The sequence below is a fragment of the Oryx dammah genome, unplaced genomic scaffold (genome assembly GCF_014754425.2).
Source record: "Oryx dammah isolate SB20612 unplaced genomic scaffold, SCBI_Odam_1.1 HiC_scaffold_28, whole genome shotgun sequence".
In the NCBI taxonomy this organism is placed as follows: domain Eukaryota; kingdom Metazoa; phylum Chordata; class Mammalia; order Artiodactyla; family Bovidae; genus Oryx; species Oryx dammah.
Genome location: NW_024070212.1, coordinates 104,443,379 through 104,455,010, shown reverse-complemented (window position 1 = coordinate 104,455,010; position 11,632 = coordinate 104,443,379). Strand labels below are relative to the sequence as shown.

The 11,632-nt window shown below is 41.4% G+C and overlaps 1 protein-coding gene across 10 annotated transcripts in view; it reads left to right on the top strand.

The window, feature by feature from the left end:
* Positions 1 to 11,632, top strand: part of MACF1 (microtubule actin crosslinking factor 1) — a 336,445-nt gene that overhangs the window by 289,395 nt on the left and 35,418 nt on the right. For 6 of the 10 annotated variants that reach the window (XM_040231602.1, XM_040231599.1, XM_040231601.1 and 3 more), the window contains 13 exons: positions 432 to 638; positions 1,973 to 2,092; positions 2,533 to 2,640; positions 4,227 to 4,445; positions 5,414 to 5,617; positions 7,277 to 7,508; positions 8,104 to 8,330; positions 9,379 to 9,501; positions 9,599 to 9,700; positions 10,296 to 10,397; positions 10,769 to 10,942; positions 11,035 to 11,190; positions 11,336 to 11,533. In XM_040231602.1, the coding sequence (XP_040087536.1) occupies positions 432 to 638; positions 1,973 to 2,092; positions 2,533 to 2,640; positions 4,227 to 4,445; positions 5,414 to 5,617; positions 7,277 to 7,508; positions 8,104 to 8,330; positions 9,379 to 9,501; positions 9,599 to 9,700; positions 10,296 to 10,397; positions 10,769 to 10,942; positions 11,035 to 11,190; positions 11,336 to 11,533 (2,172 nt within the window). Of the gene's footprint in view, positions 1 to 431; positions 639 to 1,972; positions 2,093 to 2,532; positions 2,641 to 4,226; positions 4,446 to 5,413; positions 5,618 to 6,330; positions 6,340 to 7,276; positions 7,509 to 8,103; positions 8,331 to 9,378; positions 9,502 to 9,598; positions 9,701 to 10,295; positions 10,398 to 10,768; positions 10,943 to 11,034; positions 11,191 to 11,335; positions 11,534 to 11,632 lie in introns of all 10 variants that reach the window. The other 4 variants (XM_040231593.1, XM_040231597.1, XM_040231596.1 and 1 more) reach the window with 1 other exon arrangement.

Here is an 11,632-nt window from a genome sequence, read left to right as displayed (position 1 = left end):
TCTCATTCTCCTGACTTCCTGTCACAGCTCACTCTCTAAAAGAGTACCTCACAGTCGTCTCTCATTCTCCCGCAGGACCTGTGCAGTTCTAGATGCACAGGAATACGGTGCATTTGTTGAGGTAAATAAATGCCGATGATTCAAGCATTATTTATCATTCTGTTGAAGTAAGGAGAAAAAAAGCAAGAAATGCCATTCATGTTACCCAGAGACAGTCTGGCCTGAAAAGTCATGCTGACAGTTCTAAGCAGCTGAGCCTGAAGTCAGGCTGTGGAGTGACTGAAAAATCTGAGACAAGAAAAAAAATAAGTGAAGGAAGGAGGTCAGAGCCCTGCTGGGATGTGTGGTAGAGTGAGCATTTTCCACCCAGCACAGCTGCTAATGTGCTTAATTTAGCAAGAGATGGCCTGAAAACTTTTTTCCCTCTTTAGGAACTAAAGAAGGAGGTCATGGAGCACAGGCTGGTGTTGGACACAGTGAATGAGGTGAGCCGTGCTCTCTTAGAGCTGGTGCCCTGGAGAGCCAGAGAAGGGCTGGATAAACTCGTGTCCGACGCCAACGAACAGTACAAGCTGGTCAGTGACACTGTTGGACAAAGGGTGGATGAAATTGATGCTGCTATTCAGAGATCACAACAGGTAATCTTTATAAACACCCCTGCATTAATATTTTAGGCAGCAGGGATATATATATGGGAAGTACAAAACTATGACCCACATACATACAGTTTCTGGAATAGGAATAAATGAGATCAACCTAAATCTGATGCAGCAAATCATCTCAGTGGTAGAAAGTGATTTGATAAAGTTATGTGAGGGTGGATCTAGGTTTGACTGAAGATACTTGACCCCTTTGAGGAGAAAACAACTTGGAAAAGAAAGTGTGTGGGCCCTTTCCTTGCTTAGAGGCAGATGGTGATGGGGGTAGATAATATCTAGATCGAAAAGGTCTAAATGCATCAGTCTTAGTTTGACATAATCAAGTGTTTCAGCATTAGATGGAAGAGGGGACAGAAACAAGAACTATAATTACTATCAAATATGCTAACCAAAATAGCAGAGCCATCCAAAATAGAACCCTGTCAGTAAACACAGGTGTCATGTTTCCCTCAATCATTTGTCCTTCCTGCTTTCTGGGAAAAGTTGTTTTTCTTTGTAGGTGGATATGCACCTATTAATGTGCCATGGTACAAAAAATAATATAACATGAACCGTTGGGTTCATGGTGATAAGTAGATGCTTTCTGAACCCCACAGAAGTTTGTTTTGATTCCAAATTGTGGCCAGATATTTCAGAATGAGATTTATCACACTTGGGAACTTTTCTTTAAATATTAATGTAACTGGGCAACATTGATAAGGAAGAGACAGAAGGTTGAGGGGCCTTTATTAAACAATGGCCACACAGAACATGTTCTCTTGTTGTTGTTGATGTCTTTGCGTATGACATATCATTGCCTGCTGCATTCCATTTAAAGGTTTGCTGTTTTTCTGGGGTCTTACACTTCTTCCGCTAAGCGAGTACTTCCAAGTTAACTTGGCTCAGCCATCTGCTGCCATGTTAAGTTTGTATTTAAACATATGACTACTGCTGTTTAGTGTGTGGATAGGAAAAAAGATTGGCAGAAAGAGAGCACAGTCTCATAAAAGTACTCTCATTAGAAAGTGTATTTATTTTGAAGAGTCTTAGTTTCCATTGTTATTTCTAGCTATGGAACCATTGACTGGGTTCTGTAATGTCTTTCCAAAGAAGTTGGAATAGGATCAACTCATATTTGTTGAAATATAATCAATGCTAAATTGTCTGCATCTTGGATTTGTGACTTTATGAAGTTCTCACCAGTTTGGTCTTTACTTTGTGAGATGTAAACTGCATTACTGGAAATCTAGGCCTTTCTGTGTTGAATAAGTTAGAATTCTTAGAAGGAAGACACTGGCAGTAATATGTCCATTTTTCTTCGATACGTCTGTCAGTATGAGCAAGCTGCTGATGCAGAGCTAGCTTGGGTTGCTGAAACAAAACGGAAACTGATGGCCCTTGGTCCAATTCGCCTGGAACAGGACCAGACCACAGCTCAGCTGCAGGTTCAGAAGGTACGTCACTGGCACAGTCACTCCGTTCTGAGCTAGAAGAATCATCAGTCACTTAGAGTGACTAGCACAGAGTTTCTGGCTATTCCAAGTCAAGTACAATGATTTAGAGTAATGATGGTGGATAGAGACTTAATTTTATAAATATTTGATTAGGATGAAGAAGGGACTTTTTGCTTTGTGAAAAGGGAGAAATTGGTCTGTTAATCCAGGAAAGAATAGTTAGCAATTTTCTCTGTGGGTTTTCAGGACGGAAGATATTTTTGTAAACTACTGAAAGATAAGCATTGGAGATAGGTGGATAGACAAAGTGTCAAACTTCTTAAGAACAATTTTTAATGTGACTTTATTAAAGCAAAGGATTTTTCATAGAATATGTCTGACTTTTCACTAACTCGGGCTCGGGGTCCTTGTGTTACTTAACAATAGTTTACTTTTCAAAGGCTTTCTCCATTGACATCATTCGACACAAAGATTCCATGGATGAACTCTTCAGTCATCGTGGTGAAATCTTTGGCACATGTGGGGAGGAGCAAAAAGCTGTACTGCAGGTAAGCTACATGTATTTATTCACCATATTCTTATCTTGCTCATGATGATTTGGAAGTACAATTGTGAAATGATAGTTTAAGAAGGCTTTTTCCCCTCTATTACTGATAGATATTTAAGTCCAAGATGATGTCCTAGGGAATTCAGACTCCTCACCCTGTGTTCACAAATGTCTAAACAGCCATACTGTATGATATGAGATGTACTGCAAATCCATGTTCTTAATAACAGAGGAATTGCTCCTCGTCCTCAGTCCGTACTGAGTTATGTTTCCAGGTAGACAGATTTTTCAGAACCAGATCCAGATATTAATTCCTTCTTTCAGTTCAGTTCAGTTGCTCAGTCATGTCCGACTCTTTGTGACCCCATGAATCACAGCATGCCAGGCCTCCCTGTCCATTACCAGCTCCCGGAATTCACTCAAACTCATGTCCATCGAGTCGGTGATGCCGTCGGACCAGCTCATCCTCTGTCGTCCCCTTCTCCTCCTGCTCTCAATCCCTTCCAGCATCAGTGTCTTTTCCAGTGAATCAACTCTTCGCATGAGGTGGCCAAAGTACTGGAGTTTCAGCTTCAGCATTGGAAGCACCAGTCCTTCCAATGAACACCCAGGACTGATGTCCTTTAGGATGGACTGGTTGGATCTCCTTGCAGTCCAAGGGACTCTCAAGAGTCTTCTCCAACACCACAGTTCAAAAGCATCAATTCTTCAGTGCTCAGCTTTCTTCACAGTCCAACTCTCATATCCATACATGACCACTAGAAAAACCAAGGCCTTGACTAGACAGAGCTTAGAGCCTTCTAAAAAAAATCGTTACCCATTTCTAAAAGAATTGGCCAACAGAATCCATTTGTACACCAGTTTTGTTTGTTTTATTTATAAAGTGAAAGCCACTCAGTCATGTCCGACTCTTTGCGACTGCATGGACTAAACAGTCCATGGAATTCTCCAGGCCAGAATACCACAGTAGGTAGCCTTTCTGTTCTCCAGGGAATCTTCCCAATCCAGGGATCGAACCCAGATCTCCCACATTACAGGCAGATTCTTTTAACAGCTGAGCCACAAAGGAAGCCTTTTTTGTAAAGGGCATGGGTAACTACTATTTCCTCAGAAATCTTTATAAATTGAGCTGCTCATACGAAACATGTAAAGTATAAATAGCAGGTTTGTGGACACTCTTATCAGAGAGGAAAAGGCAGATGAAAGTTGATGAGCGAATCCCCACTGTAGCCCCTGATACGGTCAAACCAACCTATTGCAATAACGCTGGATCTGAAGTTGTGAAAGGTACTCACTAACGGGCTGTTTTTGCTGTGTTGTGCTTGTGCTATTTTCCTGCTGGCAAAGCTACTTTCATGTTTTAAAAATTATAGAAATAATGCATATGTGTGATAGGAAAATTCAAAAATTCAGTTAAGTATAAAGAATATAAAAATCACTTGTAATCTTGTTAGATTAATTGATTTTTTTTTTTTGCATTTTAGTGTATATTCCTTTATACTTTTTAGTGTATATCTACTTACATTTTTTATTTAAAGAAGGATTCATCACGGTAATAATATTTACACTTCTTTTTGTCGTCCATAGGAAAAGACAGAGTCTCTGATTCAGCAATACGAAGCCATTAGTCTCCTCAATTCAGAGCGTTATGCACGCCTAGAGCGGGCACAGGTCTTGGTGAACCAGTTTTGGGAAACTTATGAGGAACTCAGCCCCTGGATTGAGGAGACTCGGGCACTCATAGCACAGTTACCTCCTCCGGCTATTGATCATGAGCAGCTCAGGCAGCAGCAAGAGGAAATGAGGGTAAGGAGCATGCCGAGTTTTATTTAATTGCACAACTGGAGATGGGCTGCACAGTTTGAGAAACAGCCTGTTTACGAGTACCTACCAAGTGTAAGTCTGTTTTGAAGTTAATTCTTAACCCATTAGAATTTCTTTGCACAGTAAAAATACATATCTGAAATATTTCCTTTGTTCTTTAACATGAATCAGTTAAAGAATGAGATTATGGAGATGTCAGGAATGTGAGTATCAGAGAAGTAAACAAAGCGCCGCATGAAAATCAAGGGAACTTAAACTCTTTCCAGCGACAACAGTGTTCACAGACTTGGGTGTGGTTGGGTGGCCTTTTGCTTGTGGTTAGGCCCCAGCTGGAGTGAGAGCCCCAGCTCAGGAATGTCAGAAAGCAATTTGCTGCAGAGACTTAAGATGAAAGGAGAATTTGTAGACACTTCAGCTGATGGTATTACCATCAAAGATGGTTTTTTTATGTTTATTTTGTTTGTATATGGCTTGTGCTTCCTCCTATCTCTGCATTCCTGTAACAGGGAGGTTGAACTGGAAGCAGCCAGCTGTAGAGTCAAGGAGCAGTTGGATTCCCAGAAATATTGTTTGTAGTCTGTCCTGCTTAGTGTCTCCCAGTCTGCACAGGGAGACAGACATTAAACCACTGAGACTGCAGTGGAGTACAGAGAAGTACTTACGCGTGCAGAAGGCAGTGGGATACTTTTGTTTTGAGAGCACGAGTGAGGGAGGCTGTCTCTGGGAAGCTTCTTGGGTGGTGGAATATCTGAACTGGCTTTTAAAAATCAAGGGAATTAAAGTCAGTGCCCTAAGACTTAGATTTTCGCCCCCTCCATAAATGGTGAGATGTTGGGAGTTGCTGGATATTAGCAATTTAGTTTGTTCCGTTGGTATGAGCTCTGATCACAGTATTTAAACAAACAAACTGGTATTAAAAGACTCATTTTAATCCATATTTTTTTACATAGCAACTGAGGGAATCCATTGCCGAACACAAACCTCATATTGATAAACTGCTAAAGATAGGCCCTCAACTAAAGGAGCTAAACCCTGAAGAGGGGGAAATGGTGGAAGAAAAATACCAGAAAGCAGAAAACACATATGCCCAAATAAAAGAGGAGGTGCGCCAGCGGGCCCTGGCTCTGGATGAGGCTGTTTCCCAGTCGGCTCAGGTATGTCTGTGTCTTAAACTCATATAACCTTCAGCTGTCCTTTAGTCTAAGCAGGAGGCTCTGTATCAGTATGTCCCTATGCCCAGGAATGTCCAGAGCATGTATGCTGGTGATACATTATCAAGAGACTGGGAGCCTTTGCCCATTTGCATTTTTATTCCAGGAATCATTGGTTATACTGACAACTAGGAGGAGGGGGAAATGCATCTTGGCTGGTGTATCAGTTGTCTGTATGGTTTTCTTGAAAACTTGATATTGTGGTGATCCTTTAACAGAGGTGATTTTGGGGTAAATTCATCTTGAAGCAACAAATGCCTCAAGTGAAGTCAGATTGCTATTGGACCTGTTGCTTCCAAGATGCAGACAGCACATTCGTTTTCCTACTCAAGAGGCCACCACCTTGCTCCTCGTTCAGAGAAAGATACTTGACTAGGGAGAAGTTAGAGTCGAGGAGAAACAAACCACCAGCAGTGGAGTTTAAAGCATGTAACTACATACTTTTCAACTAATATATTACTGTTATGTCTGGGTAATTGATTCCTGCGTTTAGTCAGTATTCTTGGTTGATATTTGTACTTACTCACGTTTCCCCCACCTTCCGTCCCATCTCCGCTCACATTGTGGAATGTGTTACTTTGTGTTGTTGCTGCCTGCTCCTGTCTTCCCCACATCGTCACATTTCATTGTTGTGTTGACTGCGCCCACCATTACAGATTACAGAGGTAAGGTGCCCACCCCCATTGGGATTAGGGTGTTCTTTCGAAGCTGAGAATTGAGAGGGTTATTCACAAGGAAACTTGCCGTAACTTTAGTGGTATAAATTTTATTAATGCAGTCTGTTGTGCCAGTTTCATTTGGGGCATAACCTAGAAGTGAGGGAGCAATGGGAAGGGATTTTGTTTACCGTGTTATTTCCTATAGGACATTGAACAGTTGGTGAGCCTTATTCTAGTTAATGAATCCAAAGTTGGCTTTAGGGGGCAGGCTTATCTGTTTTGCTCCCTTTTCTCCCCTCTCTGCTTCATATTATAAATCACAGTTTTACAGTTATAGATATGTTATAAAACATGTAGAAAAGTGGAAAGAGTAGTTGTTCTCTTGGAATAAGGTTAGATTTGACCTTCCCTAATTATCTTTCATCATGTCAACATTTTCCTTTCTCACTATTACATCCGGTGGGTTGTTGAATTGCATGCCATGGTACTTTTAAACTCCAAGTCATGTAGCATATTGAGTTCCCCATCCATTTACACAGTTGATGGAGGGCATCTAACTTGTTGGTCTAATCTGTTGCATGCAGCTGTCATCTGAGATGTTGACACACTGACTCTCACTGGTTTCATAGTCTTGTCCCTTTTTCATCACATTAGTTGGAATAGGGAAACTATTGTAGCACCATTAACAATGTGAGTTGATTTTTGGTATATTAAGTAATAGATTTTTGAGTCATCAAATTCTTTTCTGATGGCCCAGCTCTAGTGTACTGTACCCAAAAGGGTTCCTTAGCCACAGCCAACACTTCACAGTCTTAGGGCTAGGTTGAACATAGGTTTTATCCTAAACAGGAATAAATTTATACACTGGCCTTAATCCCTAACGTTTACCCCAGAAGTGTGATGCAGTACTGCTGTGATGGCTAATGGTCCAATATTTGTTCAGTTCCATGATAAAATTGAGCCCATGTTGGAAACTCTGGGGAATCTTTCCTCTCGCCTGCGAATGCCACCGCTGATTCCTGCTGAAGTGGACAAGATCAGAGAGTGCATCAGCGACAACAAAAGTGCCACCGTGGAGCTGGAAAAACTGCAGCCATCCTTCGAGGCCCTGAAGCGCCGTGGAGAAGAGCTCATTGCGCGATCTCAAGGAGCTGACAAGGATCTGGCTGCAAAAGGTGTGGCTTGATTAACCTAATAATTTTTTTTTTTAATCTTAAATTCTAAGCTGCATCCCACCAGATGTATTTCATTGAATGCAAAGGCAGTACCCAAGTAATGAGTATTCTATGAATCATTTAGAATTCAGAACACATCTCTCCTTTGAAACAAGATTACAATTGGTAGTTAGATTCCCAGGCCAGGAAACAAATGCTCCTTTACCCCCTTAATATGAGGAAACTGCTGTACCAAGAGTGGGAAGAACATAACTACCTTTTATACAATTTCCATGGGAAACATAGCAGGTTCCACACAGAATACTAGAAATAGAGTTTTCATCCAAGCCCCTTTATAAGCGTCCTAGCAATACTTTTTTAACAGGTAACTCATTTCCACATTACCTCTGTGATCTCTTTATTTGGGAGGCCAACACAAGTGGAATATGAGAATATGGAAATAATAAAGCTAAGATAGAAAACTCTCTTTCAGTAATATATTTTTAGAGCCTTTTAAAGTATCATTTCAGTGAAAATATGAGGATTAGATCTAATATCTGATGAGACTGATATCAGTCCTTAGAGAAGTCTTGTTCACTCTCCTGCACCCTCTCAGAAATCCAGGACAAATTGGATCAAATGGTATTCTTCTGGGAGGACATCAAAGCTCGGGCGGAAGAGCGAGAAATTAAATTCCTCGATGTCCTTGAGCTAGCAGAGAAGTTCTGGTATGACATGGCAGCCCTCCTCACCACCATCAAAGATACCCAGGACATCGTGCATGACTTGGAAAGCCCTGGCATTGACCCATCCATCATCAAGCAACAGGTGGAAGCTGCCGAGGTAAGAAAACAAAACCTCTTCCAGGAAAGCACTTTATCCAAGTATATTGATTAGCTGCTTAGGCTGAGTGCCTTAAAAGTTGTTTTGTTTTTTGTTTTTTTTTAAAGTTTAATAGTATGCCTTTATACTTGGGGTGGGGGCTTGTTATAGTAAATTTCTTTCTTTTTTTTAGTGTACAGGCTTTACCACTTGTGTAGGTACATGCAATCACCAGTTGTGATACACAGCAGAGCTGTCACACAAAAGTAGCTCTGTCACCAGTTTTAACCTTAACAATTCAAATTATTAGAATGTGCTCTAAAAATCTGGGTTTGCTTTCATTTCTGAATCTAGTCCTCACTTTGGTGTACCTTATTTCTCGATTAATTGTAGAAAAATAGGAAGTAGAGAAGAAACTCTGGACTTAACCATGCATACTTTGACATACCTTTGTTTAATATTTGGGTGGAGCCTGGTTTTTATTAAATGCATTTCTTACCTCATCTTGTCCATTTAGGACAAGCCAGGATAGTCTTGATATTCTGTGTTGCTCTTATGTCTGTCTTTTATGTCAGCCGTTTTCCACCTCCTCATCTCTGTCAGTGACAATCCATGAACCAATTTTTAGAATCTGACACAGAACTGACTTTCTTCAGGACTGTGTAGTCTAGTATTCCTATTTTGCACATCTCTCAGCTCTTAAATTTATGACTTACACTCTTATTTTATCCTTGTTGATATACTTCTCCATTATAGACTTCTGATTATAGATTATAATCTCTGCAGACCTTTGCTAAAATTATTGAAGCTCATTGAACCTTTCTCAGATTATTTTATATATTTAATGTTAATATTTAAAAATATATTTGATTCTGTGTATTAGAAAAATAACCAGACTGTGCAGCTCCACTATTTAGATGAGTGAAATGTTGAGAACACTGAAAGACTTTAATGAAATTGATCATTCTGTTCAGCATCTGCTCTTGATGGGGTATAAATTATATTTGCAGAGTTTGGGAAGTTCTGTTCCTCTTCTGTTTTGGCTAATGTTCTGTTCATTTTCATGTAGACTATTAAGGAAGAGACAGATGGTCTGCATGAGGAATTGGAGTTTATTCGAATCCTTGGAGCAGATTTGATTTTTGCCTGTGGAGAAACTGAGAAGCCGGAAGTGAAGAAGAGCATTGATGAGGTGTGGAGAAGTGGGCAAGGGGTTCAAATGAAACATGAGCGGACTCACACTAAGAGTGGGATGAGTTGGGGAATCTGATTGACTGCTTTTCCCCTAGATGAACAATGCCTGGGAGAACTTAAGCAAAACATGGAGAGAGAGGCTGGAAAAGCTTGAGGATGCCATGCAAGCCGCTGTGCAGTACCAGGACACTCTTCAGGTGAGAACCGAGAGTGACCACCATGGAAACACAGGTGCCGTGGTTTCTCTGCCTGTCGTGAGTGGGTCACCTTCCCAGGACTGCAGCATTCTCAAACCAGAGGTGCTCGCGCTGTATTCCTAGCCAGTTTTCCACTTCTAATGAGGAAGGTTCTGATGTCAGAAGCTTAGGCTTCTTACCGTGTTTTTCTTTGCATGCTTATCATATAATTTATCCTTATGGAGGCTAGAGTGAAGCTGGCCTTACTGTCAAAGTCATTGCTTGTTAGAAATTCCAAACCTAGGTTATCTTGAAGCACAGCTTGGCACAATAGCTGTGGCACATCATGGGCTTGCTAGCTGGCTGGTTTTTTTTTTTTTCATGTTTAGTTTTTCCAGATTGTAGTTTATTTTGGACATTATTCCAGTCATGTTGGCTTCATTCTTAAGTCCCCGTATTACTGAAGTAAAGATCATTATCTCTTATCTCTTTCCCCAACTTCAGTGCACAGACAGCACAAGGTACTTTGATTTAACTCTGTTTAGCAGAGATCATGCTAATTGTCTCGTGATTTCTCATATTTTTGTGTTTTGACTGTTTATTTTTTTTATTTTAGGCTATGTTTGACTGGCTAGATAACACTGTGATTAAACTCTGCACGATGCCCCCTGTCGGCACTGACCTCAACACTGTTAAAGATCAGTTAAATGAAATGAAGGTTTGTCCCTGGGAGCAGTTTTTTAAGGAGGACTGCTTCATTTTAGGCTTTGTTTTGTTCGGGGGGGGGCCGGGGCGCCAGGGGGTACGGGTTGTTTTGCCTTTTGGCTGTGCTCGGTCCGCGTTGCTGTGCGCTGTCTTTCTTCAGCTGCAGCGAGTAGGGGCTGGGTACTTGTTGTGGAGCAAAGACTTCAGTTTTTAGTGGTACACAGGCTTACCTGCCCTGTCGCATGTGGAATCTTCTCACACCAGGGATCAAACATGTGTCCCCTGCACTGGCAAGCAGACTCTTCACCACCGGGCCACCAGAGAAGTCCCATTTTAGCTTTTAAAGACTTGTTGTGCTGTTAACATTTAGTATGTCTTTGGTAGGAGTTCAAAGTGGAAGTTTACCAACAGCAAATTGAGATGGAGAAGCTCAATCACCAGGGTGAACTAATGTTAAAGAAAGCTACTGACGAAACGGACAGAGATATTATCCGAGAACCCCTGACAGAACTCAAACACCTCTGGGAGAACCTGGGTGAGAAAATTGCTCACAGGCAGGTAAGGCAAATGGCAGAGTGCACCCAGTGGACTGCTGTCTACTGTTTCCTAATTTCCTAACAAACGTTCCGTTCGTATCGTTTTCTGAGTAGCATAAGCTGGAAGGTGCTCTCTTGGCCCTTGGCCAGTTCCAACATGCCTTAGAGGAACTAATGAGCTGGCTAACTCACACTGAGGAGTTGCTGGACGCTCAGAGACCAGTAAGTGGAGACCCAAAAGTCATTGAAGTTGAGCTCGCAAAGCACCATGTAAGTATTGTCGTTTTTTATCTCCAAGACTATTGGTTTGAGATTGGGTACTGCCACCAGAAGCTTTTTGGTGTTGTGCATACCTTAGAGAGCCAGGCTTAATGATACCTGTAGAGATAAATTATGTTGTTCAACATTTTTTTAGGTTCTAAAAAATGATGTTCTGGCCCATCAAGCCACAGTGGAAACAGTCAACAAAGCTGGCAATGAGCTTCTTGAGTCTAGCGCTGGAGACGATGCCAGCAGCTTAAGGAGCCGTTTGGAAACCATGAACCAGTGCTGGGAGTCAGTGTTACAAAAAACAGAGGAGAGGGAGCAGCAGCTTCAGTCGACACTGCAGCAGGTACACGCTCCATCCACGCTAGTGCCCTGTGGAGCTGTGCCCATGACACTTGGAAGAAAGTGCATCTCAGCTGACAAAAGGAAAGCAGTTGGGTGTAGA